The 23,627-nt window shown below is 39.6% G+C and overlaps 1 protein-coding gene across 3 annotated transcripts; it reads left to right on the forward strand.

The window, feature by feature from the left end:
• Window positions 1-680: 680 nt before the first annotated feature.
• rnf44 (ring finger protein 44) lies at window positions 681-21,903 on the forward strand. Of its 3 annotated transcripts, none has more exons than XM_007245601.4 (11): window positions 681-844; window positions 9,616-9,814; window positions 12,453-12,693; window positions 13,295-13,462; window positions 15,412-15,585; window positions 16,795-16,959; window positions 17,831-17,946; window positions 18,331-18,418; window positions 18,555-18,676; window positions 19,225-19,324; window positions 19,694-21,903. In XM_007245601.4, the coding sequence occupies exons 2-11, from the start codon at window positions 9,708-9,710 to the stop codon at window positions 19,754-19,756; spliced, it is 1,344 nt and encodes a 447-aa protein (XP_007245663.2). In that variant the 5' UTR covers window positions 681-844; window positions 9,616-9,707; the 3' UTR covers window positions 19,757-21,903. The 3 variants fall into 3 exon arrangements, with proteins under 3 accessions (XP_007245663.2, XP_022532062.2, XP_022532068.2); XM_022676341.2 differs by lacking the exon at window positions 681-844 and adding an exon at window positions 5,534-5,956; XM_022676347.2 differs by lacking the exon at window positions 681-844 and adding an exon at window positions 5,535-5,956 and having other exon boundaries at window positions 13,295-13,414.
• Window positions 21,904-23,627: the final 1,724 nt, after the last annotated feature.

Genomic DNA, 23,627 nt, shown 5'->3' on the forward strand with positions numbered 1-23,627 from the left:
GGTTGTTAAGATTTTGCTATGGTATCTAAAAATTTGTATTTAAAAATAAGGAAATATTTTTCGCTGCCTGCTTTGAGCCGTCCCACCAGCCCAACCAAGGTTCAGTATCATAGTATCATGATATATTGTGTATAATTTATATTATTATATCTTATTTACATCTTTTACATCTTTTTTGTTGTTTTGATGTTGTTTCCGCTGTCAGCACTAACCTCAAGTGGCAGTTCTCGCGAGGTTAGTGACATATGTCAGTAACTGTTATATTTCAGTATTTATGTTATAGTATTATAGTATTTATATTTCAATATTTCAGTTTGGAGAGACACAGGAATGTTTTTATTATTATGAGATAATACAGGAAATGTACGGGAAAATGCTAATACGGGAGGACGGTGGGAAAGAGGATTAAAATACAGTAGTTTCCCGGCCAAAACGGGAGAGTTGACAGGTATGTGATGGTTGCTATGGTGCTGGTAATTGGTTACTACGGTGTTGATTCGCAATGCACAACCACAGTAATGTAACATAATAATAATGTTTTTGCTATATATTTTTTGTTTTAACACATTCTGAAAAAAAAAAACACATGACAAATGTGTGTCAGCGCATGCGCAGAACAGGTGAGAAGCACGTATCGAACCGTTGCACAAACCGGCACGCCACCGGGCTCCACATGTAGCCCCGCCGCCGCAGCAGTGAGTGGTGCAGTCCGCGGACTGTTCCACCGGGCAGGAGGCAGCCGGGGACGTTAATGCCGCACCAAGGGGCCGAGAGACGCGGCGATGGATTACACTGCGAAACGGGGAAATGTCGGAGACTGAAATGCGCGCAAATTAACAATCAGGTAACCGCCTGTCCCGGCTTTATCCATCTCGTTTATCCTCGGACTGGGAGCTCCGGCGGGAGCGGGCGGCGGGTCTGACCGCCCCTCCTTGCCCGTGTTGTTGCTGGGGGAGAGCGGGGGGACGGAGCCCGGCTGATGTCGTGTTTACAGCGGCTGTGAGAGCACCAGGCGCCCGCCTCACATTCACATCAGCCTGGGGTTGCAATAATATAGTTACTTTTTAATAAATAAATTAAAGAAACAAGAAATAACCCCCGAAACCAACAGTCCCCTATGTTAAACTGTTATAAGCGTCTGTCCAGATGTTTTCCCATCACTATTCATGATAATAATAATAATAATAATAATAATAATAATAATAACAGGCTGCTCTGGTGATGCTGATCATCACAGCGCAGTGCGGGAACACGGGCTCCGGTTACCGTAATGCCCCGAGTATCTCCCTGTATCCTTGTACTGAATCTGTCTCAGCATCTCAAACTCTGCATGTTTCTTGAAACTGTGGCAGAATATACTGAATTTAAGGCGCCCTTTCCACTCATAAGACATGTTGGTGTCTGTATAAATGTTTTTTTTTTCCTGCTGTTGATCTGTGTTAAAGCCTTTTATCCCGGGTTTTTAGAGGTAGCGGGTCCCCGGTTGTTGGCTCGGCGGCGTTACCGGCTGCTCGTTTGGCGCAAGGGTTACGTAACAGGCTAGTGCTACCGCTAACCCAACAACAACACAGCTGTGTTCATTCCACCCTGCTGTCTGCACGCGCACACACGCGCGCAGGCACACACACACACACACACACACACTCTTTCACACAGACACACACACACACTCTCACACAGTCTCACACACAGTCTCTCTCTCTCTCTCTCTCTCTCTCACACACACACACACACACACACACAAACCTCAAAAACTATATGTACTATATTGATTTTTTTTATCTATATATCTAGTTTTACAAAATTGTTTTAAAATCAACGTTTTCCAAAAAACAAACAAACAGTGCCTTACTGTTTCTGCTGGCTTGGTGATTAGAGCACTAAATTATTGATCATGGTGTTATGGGTTTAACCCTGTGCATTCTGAGCATTCCTGTTGAGGGTCAGTGGTGACTTAGTAGTTATTAGTAGGTAATTACAGGGTTGTGGTTTCGATACCCAGACCTTTAGATACCCAGAGTCCTTCTCTACTCCAGGAGTGATGATGCACAGCTAACCATGAGTTCTGACTTCTGCTTTTCAAGCTGGGATATGCACAGAAAGCCTTTTCCTTAGAGTGCAGGGTTACTGATCACATGTTTTTTGGTTTGACACCCAGGACTGTTAAGCTTTTTACTGAGTTAAACCTGAAAGCTTCATAATGCCAATATATTTCCATAACTTTATAATTTATAAAACTATTGCACAGTACTGTAATTATTCAGCAGTCAGTTTCCAGCACAGTTCTAACACACACTTTTAAACACACGAGGTGGTAGAATACAGTACCTTTTCTAGCTAATTACAGTGTTTACCAGCAAACATTGGAGGGTTTGTTCGGTGCTCGGGGCTGCAGGATGTTATGACTGTTGAAACATTACAGACAGGCCGTGTGAAACTCAGAGCCTCCTTAGAACATTTGCTCAGTGGTGTTTATAAGCGGGAGAGCTTGTTTCAGATGCACCAGCCAGGCCTGCAGCCAAGTGGAAAGTGATAATTACACCCTTTTGGAAATTATCATATCACAGGACCCAGTGATGCAACAATAATTAACATGCAAAATTGTTTTATTTTTTTATTCATCTGTGGGGATTCACTTCGGCCCTCTGTATTGTGTCTTCAGTAATATTGTAAGGTATAAAAGATTAAAGTTTAAATATTATTAATTTAGTTTAAATTCATGCTGTATGGACATTTAGCTGATGACATGAGATATAGGCTAATGCAAATGACTTGTGTTTTTATTGGCAACTTTATAGTGTGGCTCATACCAAATAAAACCATAGGTTTGTTCAATATTATTGTTTTAGTCTGGATTATTATGGAATAATAATTTTCAGGTATTTGTTTGATTTTACTACTAGCAGCTAATGCCTACTTTTGCAAAAACACCCAGCAACACCTTAGCAGCCCACTCATATTTCATAGCAACACCTTAGCAACCAAAACTATACCATGGCAACACCTATCAACAGTAAGCTATACTGTTGCCAACATCTTAGCAACCAACTTTTATACCACAGCAACAATTTGGAACCAAATCCTATACTTTCACAATACCTAAGCAACCAACAACTATACCATAGCAACACCTTTGCAACCAAAAGCTACACTGTCGCAACACCTTAGCAACCAACTTCTTTACCATAGCAACAACTTTGCAACCAAAAGCTATACTGTCGCAACACCTTAGCAACCAACAACTATGCCTTAGCAACCAATGCCTATACCATAACTTTTCACAAATAAACTTGGCATTATTGGCTTACTGCCCTTGTTGTAGTATATGCAAAATAATGCATGGATGTTTTTTTATATCGTTTTTTTTATGTCTGGACAATAAAGGGTCTGCTGTTAAAGCTGGTTAGAGCACTGTAATATTGATCATCACAAGGTTTGGGTTCAATACCTACATGCAAAATAGCTGCTTTATTTATTTTTTATTTTCTGTACTGATTCACTTTGTAAATGGCTCAGTGGTGGTTGAATCAGTTGCTGACTATCTTGCTGTTTTTCGGATTTTAGACTGCATTCTTTGATTAATATCAACCCAAAACATGTATCTGCTTTGTTCTAGAAGTTTTAAATATATCTAAACGCCACGTTTCGATAATTGATTCAATAGTAATTGGTAATTGAGTCATTTCCGTCTCTGCTGCCGAAGCGGCGAGTCTCATGAAGAGGGCGGGGTCACGAGTGAATCATGACGTCACACTTCTCTGCCCTAAGCGGCAGTGCTTGCGAGTTTGATTCAGTTTGAACCGATTCTTTCCTGTCTTGCGGTCCGTGTCAGTGACTCGCTCATGAGTCTGAATGATTCAGATGATTCATTCGCGTTTGCTAATTCAGTAAATATTTATATATTTATTACAGTTCGTTTTTATTTATTATTAATTTCTATGTTGTAGAGTTGTAAAATGCTTAAGCTGTGAGCCGAATCAATCCCTCCTGAACTTCTTCCAGCTTTAATGGAGTGTTTTTCTCTGTTTCAGTGATTTAAAGGAAAAGTTTAAGGACAAATCAGATTAACGTGATTGATCACAGGCTGCACATGCATTCAGTCAGCCTGAGTGTCTTTGCTAACTGATTCTTTAGTGGCAGGCTAATGTTATTAACAGAAATTATATGTAAATTAGTAAAACCGCATTTTATTTAAGCCCCAGTTGCAGTTGGAATCATGGCAGAATTTATAAAATGTACTTTTTAATATTAGTTTAACTTGCAGATCAGCCGGAACGTGTTTACTGTCTCTTGCATTGTTTTATTTATGCTTTATTTTAGAACAACACATGCTGTGGTCTAATGTTACTAAACACTGGATTTAGACTGCCACCATTATCACACAACCAACAGCTATATTGTCGATACACGCTAGCAACCAACAACTATACCATAATAACACCTTCGCAAACACCCAGCAGCACCTTAGCAGCCAACTCCTATGCCATAGTAACAGCTTTGCAACCAACAGCTTTACTATTGCAACACCTTAGCAACCAACCAGCAACTCCTTACCATAGCAACACCTGTGCAACAAACAGCTTTACTATCTCAACACCTTAGTAAACAACAACTTTACCATAGGTACACCTGTACAACCAACAACTACACTACCGCAACAACTTAGCAGCCAACAGCATTACTATCTCAACACCTCAGCAACTGTCATCTACGCCATAGCAACACCTGTGCAACAAACAACTTTACTACATAACACCTTTTCAACCAACAACTATACCATAGCAACACCTGTACAACCAACAACTATACTACCACAACACATGAGCAACCAACAACTACACCATAACAACACATTTCGAACCAACAGCTTTACTACCTCAACACCTTTTCTACCAACAACTATATACTATAGCAACACCTCTGCAACTAACAGCTTTACTATCTTAACACCTGATCAACGAACAGCTTTACTATCTCAACACCATAGCACCCAACAACTATACCATAGCAACACCTGTGCAACTAACAGCTTTACTATCTCAACACATTAGCAACCAACAACTACACCATAACAACACATTTCGAACCAACAGCTTTACTACCTCAACACCTTTTCAACCAACAACTATATACCATAGCAACACCCTTGCAACTAACAGCTTTACTATCTCAACACCATAGCAACCAACAACTACACCATAACAACACATTTCGAACCAACAGCTTTGCTATCTCAACGCCTTAGCAAGCAACAACTATACCATAGCAACACCTTAGCAACCAACAGCTTTACTATCTCAACACCATAGCAACCAACAACTATATACCATAGCAACACCTGTGCAACTAACAGCTTTACTATCTCAACACCTTAGCAACAAACAACTATATACCATAGCAACACCTTAGCAACCCAGCAGCAGTACTAGTAGCACCTCTGCCACGGCTCGCGGTTTATTCAGGAAGTGAGTGCACTGTTGTTGTGCTCACGAGGCGTAGCTCGATTCTTCCTGCACGCGGAAGCTTCGGTTCGGAGTCGATTCCCTCAGCAGTGAGCGGACCCTACCTACCAGAATGACAACACGCGCGGTGGAATGCTGTGAATTAAACGAGTCGCGGCGATTCTAAACGAACCTGCTGAAAGCAGCGACTCGCTCTCATCGCTCTGATCGGTCTGAGATGGAGAAAAGCGGCGGAGATCTCGGAGAACTCGCTTTATTCTGAAGCCTGCGCGGGATATGAGGAGTGGAGCGAGGCTGAGGAGCAGCGGGAGGAAGTAGTAATGGACAATAACGCGGGGAGGAGGAGGAGAAGCTCGGAGAGGAGCATGCAGGAGAGGAGCTGCTGATATTACCGCCTATCAGGACTGTTATTAGTGTTTATTTCACTGCTGAACGTCTGGATTTTGTCTGTAATGCTGTAGAACTGCGTGGGACGGGTTTGGACTGAAAAACAGGTCAGAACCGCCGAGGAGAGTCGGTCTGCTGTGGCTCCAAAACATGTTTAGCTTAGGTTAGGTCTGGTTCACCTTACCAACAACACTGAGCTACCAAAACAAAGCACAGCACACTAGCTAAGCTAACTGCTAACTTCAGTTTCTGTATCAGTTTCTCTGATTTTACTATTTATAGGCATAAGTTTGAGTAAAATGAACATTGTTGTTTTATTTTATAAACTACAAACAACATTTCTCCCAAATTAAAAAAAAAAAAAACATTGTCATTTAGATCATTTATTTGCAGAGCATGAGAAATGGCTGAAATAACAAAAAAGATGCAGAGCTTTCAGACCTCAAATAATTCCAAGAAAACAAGTTCATATTCATTAAGTTTTAATTCAGTTTAGAAACCAATATTTGGTGGATAACCTTGGTTTTTATTGCATCTTGGCATCATGTTCTCCTCCACCAGTCTTACACACTGCTTTTGGATAACGTTATGCTGCTTTACTCCTGGTGCAAAAAAAAAAAAGCAGTTCAGTTTGGTTTGGTTTGATGGTTTGTGATCATCCATCTTCCTCTTGATTATATTCCAGAAGTATTCAATTTGGTGAAATTAAAGAAACTCATCATTTTTAAGTGGTCTCTCCCTTTTCTTCCCAGAGCTGTTTATACAGCTGTATGTACAACTATTTATGCTTTAATATGTGATAATAATATAAGGGTTAGAGCACAGAATGGAGCTCAGCCCTCCATAATAATAAACAACAACACTAGCTACTAGCTAACTAGCTTAGCTTAGACATGTTGCTAACATGCTGTAGCTAGTGCACTGCGCTAAAACAGAGAGCTAGCTTAGCATAAAAAATATAGCATTCATTAGTCTGGCTGCTTTTCTATTTTTCCCCCTCAATTTTATTCTGTTTTTAAGCTTAATCTGTTTTTAAGCATTTTGCTGGACAACTAGATATTTAGCTAGTTAGCTTAGCATAGCTTGGTTAGCATTAGCCCAGCCTAAACAAAGTGAGCCAGCCAGCCCCATGTGCTGCTGCTGCTGCTTATCTGCTGCTGTCTTTGTGCTGGTTGCCTCCTAATGGTTTAATATCCACCCACAGCTAAACCCAATGATTTAAGAGTTTAATATAAGTTCAGTGCACAAATCAAACCCTCCAAAATGATGTGTGAAATGTGCTTTATCACTGCAGTGGCTGTACTTCTGCACAGGACAGCAGCAGCAGCAGCTCAGGGCTGGAGCAGCCTCTTTGTTATTATTGCTTTGTCTAGGAGCACATGGCCGTCCCTGCCTGCTTTGTTGGAGAGTGCTAGTCTGGCCAGTCCTGGAGTCTTTCCAGCAGATTATCTCCATCTTTTACCAGCCTTATGCCACTGTGTTCATGCTTTTTAATATTTTAACAGTCTGCTGTGCTCGTTTTAGAAAGATTAGACCAATTTTGAACAGTTTATGCTGTGCTATATAGGATCTAAACCAGTGATTACCCACCCTTTTCCTTTAGAGACTCTGCTTGTTTGTTGATCCATATTCCTTATCAAACAACACAATTGCTTTTAAATAGGTGCTTGATTTTGTTAAATTTTGTTGAGCTTTGTTGAGCCTGAGACTTGTGGGAAGGTGGAGCTCCAGTAGTTTATAGTTTACCTACAAACATTTACCGTAATACAGTATTAGGGGAAAGAAACCAGACTTTTCAGTCCAGTCTCACTTTTCCATACTATTTTCCCCAATTAAGACAAATTAGAAAGATTAGGCTCATTTTGGACAGTTTATGCTGTGCTATATAGGATCTAAACCAGTGATTTCTCACCCTGTTCTCCTGAAGACTCAAACAGTGTTTGATTCTGTTGAATTTTGTTGAGTCTGAGACCTGTGGGAAGGTGAATCTTCCGTTGTAGTTTACTTACAAACATTTAATATTGTATTTGAGGAAACCCAGTCTTTTACCAGCCTTACCTCACTTTTTTACTTGTTTTATAATTTACCGCTTTTACATTCAATCTTGCTTGTTTTAGATAGATTGGACTTGTTTTGAACAGTTTATGCTGTGCTATATAGGCTCTAAACCAGCGATCACCCACCCTGCCCCCCTGAAGACTCTGCTTGTTTGTTGGTCCACCTTCCTAATCAACCAACTCAATTGCTTTTAAAAAAGTGCTTGATTCTGTTGAATTTTGTTGAGCTTGAGACCTGTGAGAAGGTGGATCTCCAGTTGTAGTTTACCTACAACCATTTAAACCAGTAATAAGTGGAAAGAAACCAGCCTTACGTCACTTTTTCCTTAGTATTTACTTCTTTGACATTTTAGAAAGATTTGACTCATTTTGGACAGTTTGCTCTGTGCTAGACAGGCTCTGAACCAGTGATCACCCACTCAGCTTGTTTGTTGAACTAAATTCCTAATCAACCAACACTTGATCTAGATTCTTTTAGTTTAAGATTGATTTTAAACAGGTGCTTGATTTTGTAGAATCTTGTTGAGTCTAAGATCTGTGGGAAGGTGGAGCTCCAGTAGTTAATAGTTTACTTATAACCATGGAAAATGGTAATAAGGGAAAGGACAGGCTTTAAGAGTTTGTTGTGCCCATTTTACATAAATTAGACTCATTGTGTGCAGTTTATGCTGTAAGTTACTAAAAAGGATCCAAACCAGTGAGACCTGTGGGAAGGTGGATCTCCTACAAACATTTAAAGCAGTTATAAAGGGAAATAAACCAGCCGTACCTCACTTTTTCCTTATTATTTACTTCTTTATGACTTTTTAGAAAGATTAGACTCCCTTTTACCAGTTTACACTGTACTATATATAATCTAAACCAGCGATCGCCCCCAATTGCTGATTTATAATTATGTGCATTAAGGCTGGTGTCTTCCGATATCTAAATTTTAACGTATCGACCAATCCTAAGATATATAATATAATATAAATTCAGGCCATATTGTCCAGCACTGACTTTTTTTAACTATAGGTTGTTATGAATTAGCTAAAGCTTTTGAATAGAGTTTGAGTAGGACAATATTCTCTCTGAAAAATAAATGCAATGACAATAGTCATTTTAAGACTAGTGATGTTTTAAACTATTGATTATAACAATAAAATAAGAACATAATAATGCAGAAAATGTAGATATTAGAATTGGTCCAGCCATCTAAAGAGCTGCCACTATGATCGGGGGTCGCTGGTTTGAATCCCGGTCATGCAGCTTGCCATCAGCTGCCGGAGCCCCGAGAGAGCACAATTGGCCTTGCTCTCTCTGGGTGGGTACAGTAGATGGCGGTCTTCTTTCCCCTCATCACTCCTAGGGTGGTGTGGATCAGCCCAAGGCTGCGTCTGTGAGCTGATGTATCAGAACCGAGTTGCTGCGCTTTCCTCCGAGCGTTAGTGTGTGATGCTACTTGGCAATGCTGTATCAGCAGCAGCTCAAAATCGGCAAATTAGAAATAAATCTTTAAAAAATATATATATATATATATATATATATATTGAGGTCTCCAAACATGATTGAGGTCACATACATATATTGTTTGATACGTCAATACTGTAAATCTCATGATGGGCCGAAGCTTGAGTGAGCCTACAGTGTAGTAAGTTCTATATTCAAATATCTATATTTAAACCAGGGTCCTGCTTTGACTAAATCCTCCTTATTTGTGTTTTTAACAGAGTAAAGACAATCTGAGGCTGTGAGACCCAAGTGCCTCTAGCACTACCGCTCTGCCCCCCCCGGCTGTGACTCGTTCGGCACGACGTCACAAATGCGACCATGGGAAATAGCTGTGAATAGGCGGCCGCCAACAGCCCCCTTAAACCAGAGGAGGTTCCTCGGGGAGCCCTGCAACACGCCTGTGCACCTCAGGAGAAGGTGAGTCAGCCTCACGGATCTACTGTACACCAGATTAGAAACCCACTAAACCCAGTCATTATTAGGGGTGTGAATCATCTGGCATGCCATGATATTGTGATTCTGTAATACTCAGTATATCACAAAACAAATCTGTATGATACTTTACAGGATCTGTGTTTTTGAAGAATATAAAATACTCCTAAATTTCATTTTCCAGCAGGATTTGGCACACTGCCCACAGTGCCAAAAGTACCAATTGGTCTTATATAATATTTTAATTTGCTGAGACACTTATTTTGCGTTTTCATTGGCTGTAAGCCATAATCATCAACAATAAAAGAAATAAATCACTCTGTGCGTAATACATCTATAAAATGCTAGTATAAGTTTCATATTTTGAACTGAATTACTGAAATAAAGTCACTTTTTAATGATATTTAATATTTTCTTTTGAGATGCGCTAGTATATTTGATGACAGCTATCGCAAATGAAACAGTAAACTATTCATATAAATTGAGCCAATTTTTAAATCAAGCAGTGACCTATATATAATGAGTTATAGAACCCAGCATTTACTTAACTCATTCTTTCTACTACTTTTTAATTGATAAAAACGCCCTTTATAACTCTAAAACTTGTAAAATAAGTCAGAAATAAACCCTAATTTTGTTTAGTAACCATTCAGAACTGGACACATGAAGCACAAGTTCTGCATTCTTTAGAAACATACTTCTTCATTCTGTTTTAAGGATATTAATAAGTTGATAGCAAGTTCTTTAAAAATAAGTTTGTAATGTTGTTGAAATATTTAAAACACTAATACCGAAGGATTTGTCTGTAAATATTGAAATATGTGTTTTAAAATTAAATTATGTTCGTTATTATTTAGTGACATTTAGGACTACAATAAAACCGCAATAAAAAATATATATATATAAGTGTATACATATAGGAAATAAAAAATGTAAAATGCTGTATATGAAAGCAACACCAAGATAGTTTTATAAAAATCAAAATGCACAAAATAAGAGTATAAAAAAACCCAACTATGCTGTAGTGCTACTTAAAAAAAATAAAAGTACATACAAATGTTTCTTGATGCATGAACCAATAGAAATGCCCTGAAGTAACCTGGAATAGAATATTGGTAATGTCGCCTTTCATGGAAATATGTCTTTGTTTTTGACAGTAACAGTGTTTTAGTTAAATTGGGTTATTTTTCTCAGGCTTTCTGATGATGTGTTGTGTAAATGCTGACACCTTTATCAAGTCTTGAAAAGTGCAGCCAGACTCCTCTCAAGCTTTTTGGCTGGAAGAGGATCAGAATCAGAAGCTCTGCTTGATTATATAGAAACACACACTGGATCCATCTACTTAATGTTTCTTCTCCTCATACAGTACCAAACATGGATATATATATATGTATATTAATATATTCTTTCTACAGTCTGTGTACATAACTGTAATAAAATAATGTTCCGTTAATGTAACTAAAAATCTACATCTAAGTGTAGGATATTTGGTGCATGCATATAAACTGCAAACATATACAATAATTTAGGGATTTTCTTCATCGCCGTGGCCACACCCACAGAGCACATGAGCACCCTGTTTTGTTAAATAATGAATTATTTATTTATGGAATTTTGTAATACATTGTGCATAGGGCTGTCACAATAATTGCAATACCAATTTATCGTACAATAAATTATATTGATACTCGTGATATCGTCTATATAATTGTGTCTATATTTGTTCACATATATAACGGTGAGCAATATTTTAGCCAGTCATGCTTCAATACCTGGGACTCCATACACTCAGTGTGGACTAAAGTAAGTGAAGAAATAAGTATATCATTCCCAATCTAATTTTAATAAATGATTAATTCAAATTTTGTTGTGCTTAAAAAGTGTATAATTGCTTTTTTATGCTATTCTGTTTGTTCTGATCATTATGTCAGTGGCATTTAATAGTTATGAAATTACAAAAATATCGTGTATCGCAGTAATTTCTGGGACGATATATCGTCCACAAAAAATCTTATCGTGACAGGCCTAACTGTGCAAAAATAATATAACTTTATGACATCCCAAAACCTACATGACAGTCGAACAAATATTAACACTTATTATGAGCAAATAAAATAAAATAAATACATTAAATAGAAAAAAAATTAAATCATACAAGGCTTCCATTTTTATCTGATTTTTACTGATAAAATTTTAGGATTTTAGTATTTTCTCTGCAATAAGCAGGATTTTGAGTTTAAACATTTACAATTAACACAATTGAAAGGATGACCATATATTTACTGACTGTGTGCAGCAGCTGTGATTGGCTGGGCTGTATTAGGGGGAGCTGAAAGCGAGCATTGTGATTGGCTCCAGTTCATCAGTAGTCCACAACCTATTAAAAGTAATCAACTATCCAATTTGCTCCATCAGTCTACTTCTATTCCTCCTCTCCCTAAATCCTCCACCTTCTTCCAGGGAAAAGGGAGGATTAGTAGAAAGAGAGGATGAGAAAAGGAGGAGAAGCAAAAACTTCATATTTTTCCTGTTTTGTTTTTAATGCAGAATGCTAATTAAAGCAGGTAACCCTGTGTGATGGTAACGTGTGTCCTTGTGGTGTGTGTTTGTTCCCGCGCTCCAGTCCTCCAGTGCGACGGCAGTGGGGGCAGCGAGACAGACCTGTTTTGCACGGCTCCCTGCGGCAGGATGAGACCTTTCACCATCCTGTGTTCTCGCAGCAGCAGCAGCAGCAGCAGCATCAGCAGCACGTTCCTCTAGAGGAGTCCCGGCAGTACAGCCACCCCAGCGCACCTCCACGCATGCTCCATCCAGCCACGCACCCGCCTCAGCAGAGCTCCATCATGGTGGACCTTCATGAACAGGTGGGCAGCGTGCCCTCAGGTGCCTCGGGGATATGGATGGACAGTAAAAAATGGTTTGGGGAAAAATACGCAATTTGGCAAAAGTTTAAGCTGATGTATCAGAACCGAGTCGCTGCGCTTTCCTCCGAGCGTTAGTGCTGTGATGCTTATGAGTAATGCAGTCCAAAAATAGAAGGAGTCTGAAAACTGAGCAAATGGGTAACAGCCTTCCATTGGATAATAAATACTTCATGGGTGATTAATATGTTTCAGCCGACAACACGTTATTTAACTCTAACTGATGCAGTGCGTAGCTTCTCATTTGGTAAACAGCCATCCAGAGAGACTCATGCTGTTAACTAGGTAAATAAAACCTTGACTTGCAAAGTAGAAGTTTACCAAAATGATCTTGCTCATGTTTGTTAATATTATTATATATATGTTTATTTATGTAAATTATCTGTAGTCGCATTTATCTGAGTACTAGAGTAACCCTTTAGACCATCATTCATGTTTTGGGAGATATTTTAAATATTATTATTATTATTATTATTATTATTATTATTTAGGAATTTTTGTGTTCAGGTTCTGAATAACGTTCTTCTGTCTCCTCCCCCAAAAGATGCACCAAGGATCAGTTCCAATATCTTACACAGTTACCACGGTGACGACCCACGGTTTTCCCATCCACACGGGGCAACCGATCCCAGCGTGCAACGCCCAGCAGCTCCCAGCATGCTCGGTAATGTTCAGCGGACAGCTCTCTCTGCTCTGCTGCCTTCCTCCTCCTGTGAGTTTGAAAAGGAAGAGCTGGAATGTCAGTGCCGTTTGTGTAGCGCGCACCTGCCGTATCACACCGCTCCAGCTTTACGCCAAACAAAGAGCCGTTTCACCAAAAAACAAACAAACAAATCACTGATGACGTGGCTGATAACGAGTGCTAGCTGGCCTGCTGGCTGGGCATTCACTGAATATTTGGCAACCAATAGTGTTTACTGTTTCTAAATGCCATAAGCTGTTCAGGACTAGTATAGTATCGTTAGCTGGGGTAGCTAACTTAGCTAAGGCTTAGCATTTGTTTGACATACAGCAGCAGAACTTTTGGTAAACACTCATATGTGACTTGAATAGCACTGCTGAGGTAAATTGATGCCTAAAATTGCACTCTTTAAGTACAGTGGTGCTTGAAATTTTAGGAACCCTTTAGAATTTCATATATTTTTACATAAAGCTTCATTATATTCCTAAACTTGGATAAAGAGAACCCAGTTAAACAAATGAAACGAACAATTTGTACTTTGTCATTTTATTTAGTGAGGAAAATCTTCTAGTATTACATATTTGTAAGTGAAAAAAGTATGTGAACACTTTTTGAATAAATCAAAAACCCAAATTCTGTTTGAAACGTTTCTGCTAACTGTTGATCAGTCCTGCACACCGGCCTGGAGGAACTTTGGCTCCATACAAAACAGCTTTAAATCTGGGATGTTGGTGGTTGGTTTCCTCACATTAGCTGCTGCTGGATTAAGGTCAGAACTTTGACTTGGTCTCATTAAAAAATATATATATATTCTTCTTTAATCATTCTTTGATAGAATGACTTGTGAGCTTAGGGTCATTGTCCTGCTGCATGACCCATCTTCTTTTGAGATTCAGTTCCTTAGGCCATTAATGTATTCCATGGTAAATTTTTTTTACAAAAAACCTAAGTGACTTCCTGATAACTGGTGGCCTGGTAACCTCTAGCTTCCACTTCTTATAAGCCACGTGACCCTTTTGGTGGAACGGGTTCTTTAGTGCGTTTGGTCCAGGCCGTCACAGCAGCCACTGTGCATTTATTTATCAGTATTCATATATAAATATAGATGTATTTATTGGAGGAAAGCATAATGTCTGCTAATTCTGTCATCTGCTTAACTCATTGCTCATTGTGTTGTCGGCGTAGTTCCTACACACGTATTCTGTTTGTGTACGTACTGTGATGGTGGTGATGGATGTGATCTCCGAGCAGCCGCTCAGGCTGTACTGTGGTTGAACCGGATTTAGATGGGTAATATCACTGGTGATGGGTGGGACTATTGGCCTAGCTAAATTTGGGAGAAAAATGGAAGAAAATGATCGTTTCATACACAGCTCTGGAAAAAATCTGAAGTTTCTCTGATTTTGCTATTTATAGGTTTATGTTTGAGTAAAATGAACATTTTTTTTTTATAAACGTTTTATTTTATAAACTACAGACAACATTTGTCCCAAATTCTAAATAAAAATATATTGTCATTTAGAGCATTTATTTACAGAAACTGAGAAATGTCTGAAATAACAAAGATGCAGAGCTCTCAGACCTCAAATAATGCAAAGAAAACAAGTTCATATTCATAAAGTTTTAGGAGTTCAGAAATCAATATTTGGTGGAATAACCCTGGTTTTTAATCACAGTTTTTTTTCATGCATCTTGGCATCATGTTGTCCTCCACCAGTCTTACACACTGCTTTTGGATAACTTTTTCAAGCAGTTCAGTTTGGTGGTTTGATGGCTTTTGATCATCCATCTTCCTCTTGATTATATTCTAGAGCTTTTCAATTTGGTAAAATCAAAATGTTCTTTTTTCCAGAGCTGTATATATATATATATATATAGAACTATAATAATAAATCTACAGTAAATGTGTCTATAATCTGGAGGTCACTGCTTTAATTTGATTGTTTGTTTGTTTCTCTCTCTCTCCTCCTGCGCTCCAGCTAATTCAGGCATGCACCATGCAGCACTTGCCAGTGTCTTACCAGGCCTTTCCGCCGCTGATCTCCAGCGAGCACTTCATCCTGCACCCCAGCCCTCCAGTGCCGACTCACCAGCCCCCTCACCTGGCCCCGCTGAGCCAGTTCGTCCCCCTGCAGCCACAGCACCCACGCATGGTAAGACCCGGACCTGCAGCCTGCCTCAGGATCCGTTCGGAGAACTCGGCTGCTGTTTTATTGTGCTTGTTTGGGTCTGTAAAGCTTCACGGTGGGGTGAGGTAGATCAGACCTGCTCTATAGGCGTTTGTTCCAGCCCTCCTGAACAAGACTGTTAGATTTCATTAACTACGCTCCCTTGAGAAGCTGAGCTTATTAGTGAAATTAGGCCATGCTGAAATGAATCTGTGCAGACATCTCATTTATTACACTGAATTCCTCCTTTTGACAGGAATGATCAATGAGGAAAGGCTGGATTTCTTAAAGTGTGTGTGTGTGTGTGTGTGTGTGTACTAGTGTATTCAGTGGGTTGGTAAGAACAGTAACAGTGTGCTACTTTATACAGTCAGCTACTAAATCATTCAGACATTATGGTTAAGGCAAAATTCCAAATATTAAACCGCTATGCATTGTACATTTAATGTAGAAGAGAGCATGGTGCATCCTTACACCCCTTTAGTAAGTCATAAAAAATATATATTTCCAAGTAATGCAACTGTAAGAGATGTGTGTGTCTGCAAATGTTGCACCGTCTGGAAAGAAGAAATACAAAATGTTTTTTTTTTAAATAATGATTTCCAAAGCTTTCCTCATTGTATTTGCTTTAAAACATAAACAGCATAACAGCAATACTGTAGCATCCACCACAGCAACACCTCAGCAACCACCTAGCAACACAGCAAGTTGCTAAGGCAACTCATTAGCAAATAGCACCTTTGCTGTAGCAACACCTCAGCAACCACTTGGCAACACCTTAGCAACTAGCTCATGTACTGTAGAAACACCACAGCAACCACCCAGAAACACCTTTGCAACTAGTACCTGTACTATAGCAACACCTCAGAAACCATCACCTGTACTAAAGCAACACCTTAGCAACTAGCAGCTGTACTATAGCAACACCTCAACAACCACCTAGCATCACCATAACAATCACAAACACATAAACTTCCTATAACATTTCTGCACAGTAGCATTTATTCAACTTTAAGAAACAGATTTTATTTTATTTATAGGATATGTACATGGTGAGTTTGTAGTCCTGCGTGTCTTTATATGTTCGGTCACTTAGTTTAGTGTCTCTGTGGTTATTTCTTCACTATGGTAAAGCACAGTAGAAGTTGTGAGAAGTTGTGACCCAGTCTGATTGATATTGGTGTTTCTGCTCAGCCTCTGCAGAGAGTGGAGAATGAGGTGGACCTGAGAGGAGACCAGCATCCTTTGGGAACATTCTCTTACCCTCCTGCCCATCACCCACCAGCAGCCATGCCCCCCTCCGTGCCCCTCCAGTACCTGCCCCAGGAACCTCTGCACCAAGAACTGCCCTTCGGAGTGGTGAGAGGACTTCTTCTGTGTATCTACTCAATGAAGGCAGTCTGAGACACTCCTGATCTACCTAGTGAACACACTCTGTTAGCAGATTGTGGCTTTATTTCTTTACAATAGAAATTGTTCTGGTGAGAAGATTTTCCTCTAAATCGGTTCAGTTTAAACAGCTCATCCTCTATTATGTAATCATGTCAATAATTTAACTGCAGACTGGTCTAGACCATATGGTGCCCAGCTTATGTGCATGCTTCAGTGGTCCATTTTATCAGGCATTATTAGGCACTATCTGATCCTTCACATTCTTTTTTTTTTTTTTTTTTTTTTTTTTTTTTAAGTGTAAATAAATTGTTGCTATGGTTGCAGTGATAAATCTAATATTGTATATATCCTTTTACAACATACATAAATATTTGTGGCAGTGTGCCAAGTCCTGCTGAAAAATGAAATGCGCATTAAAGTGACCAGCAGATGACGGACATGTCCCTCCAAACCATCACTGATTGTGTGATTGAAACTTCACTCTAGACCTCGAGCAGTTTGGACTGTGTGTCTCTCCACTCTTCCTCCAGACTCTGATCCCTTGATTTACTTTAAATGAAATGTAAAATGTACTGATGATCAGTGATGGATCAGAGAGTCATGTCTGTCATCTGCTGGTGTTGATCCACTGTGTTTTATTATCAAGTCTGAAGTCAGTGCAGTTTTGTTTTCCCACAAAATCTTACAGCTCTTCATATCTTACAGCTTCCCTCTGCTGCTGACAACTTTTATAGAGATGCGGATTTCATTTTGGCACTTGGCACACTGCCCACACTGCCAACAGTACCAATATGATATTCTAATTTTCTGAGAAACTTGATGCCATCTGTTTCTCCAGCCATATGCACATGTGCTGCCCAGGCGTGGGAGTGGCCAGAGATACCGGTTACAGCAGCCTCTGCCGCCGCCACCCCCACCTCCACCTTACTACCCTGGCTTTCTACCTTACTTCCTGTAAGAATTCCTGTACTTCCTCTCTCCTTCTGCAAACTCAGATCCTCACTCTGAAATATAACTTCCATGTAATTACAGTACTGGTGTGGACACACCTTAAATTCAGTGTTTATTCAGTATTAAAAATGTTCTGTACTGTGCTGTAGATTAATTATTATTTATAAACAAAAAAGTGTTAAGGAAACCAGAATCTGTTGTATATTAATTATATGCTTAGACAAGACAATTTTGAACATCTCTGCTGGATTTTCTCAGTCAGTTTTATGAGGTAGAGTCTCCTGGAATTCAGGCTTTCAGTTAACAGCTGTGCTGAACTCATCAAGAGTTAATTACTTGAATTTCTGTAATATTGTGTGTGTGTTGTGTTATCCTGTGTGTGAACAGCTCGATGCTTCCTGTGCCTCCGACTGCTGTGGGTCCCGCCATTAGCCTGGATCTGGACGTGGATGATGTGGAGATGGAGAATTATGAGGTGAGAGAGAGAGAGAGAGAAGTTGTTTTTTATTTAGTGTGTTTCTAGTCTCTCAGATCTGGACCATTTTTACAGTAAAGTTTTTCAGATCTGTTTTTAACATGGTATTTTTAAACTGTTGTGTGTTCTGCTGCAGGCGTTACTAAACCTCGCTGAGCGGCTCGGGGAGGCTAAACCTCGAGGACTGACGAAAGCTGACATAGAACAGCTTCCATCCTACAGGTTCAATTCAGAAAACCACCAGTCTGAACAAACTCTGTGAGTGAAGTTTTTATATATATATTTAGAGTAGCTTATACACTATACTAGTGCATCTAAAAAAATGTTTGAATATCATATAAGACCAATCGGTACCTTCGGGAGTCCTGCTGGAAAATGGAATGTAAATAAAGGGAGCAGAGTCTGGAGGAAGAGTGGAGAGACACACAGTCCAAACTGCTCGAGGTCTAGTGTGAAGTTTCCACCAATCAGTGATGGTTTGGAGAGACATGAGTAGAATCACCCATTGATGCCAGGGGCATCACTTTTCAGTTTTTTGGGTTTTCATTGGCTGTAAACCATAATCATCAACAATAAAAGAAATAAACACTTAAAATAGATCACTCTGTGTTTAATATACCTATATTATATACTGAATTACTGAAACACAGTAACTTTTCAATGATATTCTAATATTTTGAGATGCACTAGTATGTATAGTATGTGTATTCATTAGAACCAACGTTTAGGCATACAGTATATTGTTTTTTTTTTTTTGTAGTATTTGTGAAAAGATGCTAACTGTACTGTTTTTCTCTCGTTTCCAGATGTGTTGTGTGCTTTAGTGATTTTGAGTCAAGGCAGCTACTTCGAGTATTACCCTGTAATCACGAGTTTCATGCAAAGTGTGTGGACAAATGGTTAAAGGTAAGTGACTCCACGGTTTTATTTATCTCTGAAATAGTCTCTTACTGATTTGCACTTACCGAGCACTTTTGGAGCACCATTACCATTGCCATTAAAAAAAAAAAAAATTATCTTTATATTACACACAGATACAGGTTACTAACACTTGTGAATGTGAACCGCCACGATAGACAAATCCGATCTGAGTAAAAAATCAGATTTGAGTAATGTGGCTTGTATTGTGAACGTAGACAAAAAAAAAAAACCCTGTGATTTAGGGTATTTCAGATTAATTTTTTTCATTGTGAATATCCCTCACGTGTGTCAAAATGCCTAATTTTGGTCTAACTCACTTTTTTTTTTTTTAATCTTTTTTTTATCGTGTCACAGACCAATCGCACGTGTCCGATCTGCCGCGCCGACGCATCTGAAGTTCACCGGGACGTGGAGTGAGTCCAGGCCTTCGTCCTTCACTGGAAAACAGCACAAACCTTGGAGTGTGTCGTGCGAGCGGGCACATACACACACCTGCCACCCAACCCCGTGCTCTCCAGCCAAATGCAAAAGCATCTCCCTCCCCTTAACACCAAACTCCTCCCCCTTACAAACCCCGCCCCTCCTACCCGTCAACAAATAAGCAATCTTGGAATTTGTACGGAACCTGTTAGACCTCTGCTGTGCATCATCGCGTGAGTTTTCATGAAAAGCTACTGCCGCTTAAAACTCTTATCTCCAATTCCCACTCCAGTTTACCCCCGACCTTAACCCTCACTGTACCCGTCCCTGTTCCCCTTCTTTTAGAGTTCTGCCACTGTTCCCCCGTTCTCAGTTCTGCCCTCGTTTTCGCAGATTCCAAAGATGAACCTGTAATGCGTGTTTGTGTTGCGTCTTCGTTTACACAAAAATTCAGATATTTGAATATTCTCTAGGTGTTCGATCACAGATAATTCAGATAAGTCGTGCTTTTCGTGGTTGTGGAGGGAGACGGGGAGAGGACCGGGACGGCGGTTGGGTGTTTTTGGGGTTTGATTGATTGATTTTAACGCCGTGCGATCAGACGAGCAGGGCGAGAAACAAGAAAAACAAGAAAGAAAAGAGTGAAACAAACTAAAAGAGCGTAAAGGAAAGGTGGAGCTCGTCCGAATAGACGTATAGACGCCATTCTGCTTGGATGCAAGGGGAAAAAAAAAAATCTATATATATATAAAACACGTTTCGACCATCATAAGATGCATGTTTGTATAGGTGATGGGCTCAAGTGACTTGTTAATAATGTATGTTTTGCAATAACGTATTGATGATTTTCAATATCTTTATCCCGACTCTTTTTAACCTGCGAATGCTAATGTGAACGTTTGAACGTTATGACTTGCGGTGGTTCTGAATCTCCGAGGCCCGAGGTAAAGAAAATATACAGGAGGGGAAAAAAAAAGGCTGTAAACAGTTCTGCAAACGTAAAACATGAAATATAAGTGTGAGTGTGAGTGCACAAATATATGTGTGTGTGTGTGTGATTGTGTGAATGGGGAGGAAAAGTTGAGGTAAAAAAAAATAAAAAATACCGAGAGACACTGAGGAGGGGAAGCCTGATGTTGGTGCTGGTGGTGGTGATGATGTGGTGGTGGAGTTGAACCGGACTCTGGGCCTCATCGCTGTGGAGTTTTGCACTGTTTGCGCTGGAAACATATAAAAGGTCACTGTGGCCCAGGACAAGGACAACCAAGGACATTCAAGGACAAGGACAGCTCCGTGCCTCTGACCTTCAAACCTCCTACCTTTCTCTAAACCCCCACCTTCTGACCTCCGGCCGCCTAAAACCCCACCCCAACCCCTCTCAAACCCAACTCTGGGCGGGCCGCACACACTTAAGCCCCGCCCCTTTCCCCCCGCCACTGCCGACAGGCCCCGTTACGGCCCTCTGGGAAAGCCTCCTGACCTCCACCCATCCACTCTTAACTCGCTCTGGTCTCCAGGAGAACTCACCGCAGGCCTTTGCACGGACTGTTTCTTTAGGTTAGCAATATTTTTTCCAGTCGACGAGCTCCCGCCGCATTTCAGCCGTTATTAAAATCCACCGGGTCCAACGGGAACGAGGGGAGGAGCGAGTCGCCGGACGCAGCGTGTGGAGAAAAGACGAGGGTGGACCTCAGTGCCAACGATCGCCAATGGCCACCAATGATCTCCAATGGTCACCAACGATCTCCAACGATGGCCAAATGGTCACCAACGATCGTCAATGGTCACCAACGATCGTCAATGGTCATCAACAATCGCCAATGGTCACCAATGATCGCCAATGATTTCCAATGGTCACCAATGATTTCCAATGGTCACCAATGATCGCCAATGGTCACCAACGATTTCCAATGGTCACCAATGATCGCCAATGGTCACCAACGATCACCAACGGTCACCAATGTTGGTCTTTGTGGTGGTGGGTGGGGGAACTTGCGTTACACCTGACGTCCAAAAACAAACTTAAAAAAACTACCGAAAAAAATAACCGAAAAAATGACTTTTTGGAGAAGGTGCAACCCCTTTCTTTGCAGAAAGCAATATGTGCAATGAGTGTCTGTCGTGAATGAAACATATTTGACATATTTGATTTGTTCAAGTTTTTGGGTTTGGTTTGCTTTCGTTCGTTTGGTTTGTATTTTCATTTTTGATTTAGTTTTTTTTTTGGATTTCCTTAATTTTCCTTTTTCCGTTCGGAGGACCAGGCTTTTTTTGTTTTGTTTTGTTTTCCTCGTTTGTGAGCCAAATATTCAATATACTCTTCGGGAATTCAGCTCTGCCTTCTTCAAGACCTTCTGACAAGCACAAACCTGTTACTGATCTTAAAAAAAAAAACTAAAGAACTAAAGAAAAAAAAACAAATAGAGAAAAGAAAGAAAGAAAAAGGGGAGTGAGGGGAGGATCTTTAGGCGTTTTAAATTTTAAGTTGTTTTAACTTGTTTTAACTAGCGTTGTGTGTTTTTACAATGAATTACTAGATTTTTTCTTTTCTTCCTGCAACAAAACAAAGAAAAATAACCAAGGAGGAGAAAAGAAAGATAAGAGCAGGTTCAGATTAACAGCACGGCGTTTCTACAGTATGTGTGTTTTTTTGTGTTTTAGCTTTCTTAGCTAATTTTTCAATTCTTCTATTATTATAATAATTATTACACATTTTGTTTTGTGTCCGGTGCCAGGCCAATTGCTAGTGGTGTACAAACTAAAGAAAACAACAAAAAGAAGTGATGTAAAAGATATATAAAAGCATTGTTCGTGCATTTATTAATCAATTAATGAGTTATTGATTTAATGAATGAATTAGCCTCCTCGCTGTTAAAGATGAGAAAATATGGAAAATACAGTCGTTTTATTTTAATATTATTACTATTATTATTCTTACTTAGTTTTAAGTTTGCTTTTTTAGTTTTTTTTTGTGTTTTAAAGACAGAAGAATGTCAAAGAAAAAAAACAACAACCCCGTAACGTAGTTAAATCTACTAGTGTGTGTGTGTGTGTGTGTGTGTGTGTGTGCGCCAGCTGACTGTAGTTGATTCCGCAGTGATCTGATTTAGGATTGAGGATCTGGGCGGGAATTGAAATTGTAAGCGAGGAGGCGTCACTGATAGAAATGCACTGTAAAACAAAACCGCTTAAACAAACAAACAAACAAACAAACAAAAACAAACGACAGGGGGACGCACTGTTGGAAAAGAGCCCCTCCCTCTTTCTTTCTTTCCTTCCTTCCTTTACGTAAAGTACGCTGATTTATAGGACACAAATCTATATAAATATATATATTATATATATGATATACATGCGGTATATATTCCTGCTTCGTTGTGTACACTGAGTAGCAGTTGTAAGCAGATAGACAGACCGGCTTTTCTTGGGTAAAGACGTAATGATGGGATGTCGCTGTGATTTTTAGGAGCATGTCTGAGTCTGTGCTGATGCGTGCCAGGTATTTAAAACGTTTAAAAAAACAAAACAAAAAAACGAGAAAAAAAGACAGAAAAAAGCCATTGTGATGAATTTAACCCACACTTTTGATATTAATAATAATATTAATAATAATCTGTGTATACATATCTGTTCACTGGCATATATTTTGAAGTAAAAAAAGAAAAAAAAAAACTCTCAGGGCCTCTCAGTAACTGAAAAATAAAGGAAAACAGTCCGTTTCAAATGGGATTGACGCCATTGGAAGAGGGGGTGTGTTTGTGTTTTCTGGGGGTGGGATTGATTTTCTTGATTGTTTTTGAATTAATATTCCTTTTTAATCGGTAGTACTTATTATTATTATTATTATTATTAATAATATTACTCCATG

Source organism: Astyanax mexicanus, chromosome 19, assembly GCF_023375975.1.
Source record: "Astyanax mexicanus isolate ESR-SI-001 chromosome 19, AstMex3_surface, whole genome shotgun sequence".
NCBI lineage: Eukaryota > Metazoa > Chordata > Actinopteri > Characiformes > Acestrorhamphidae > Astyanax > Astyanax mexicanus.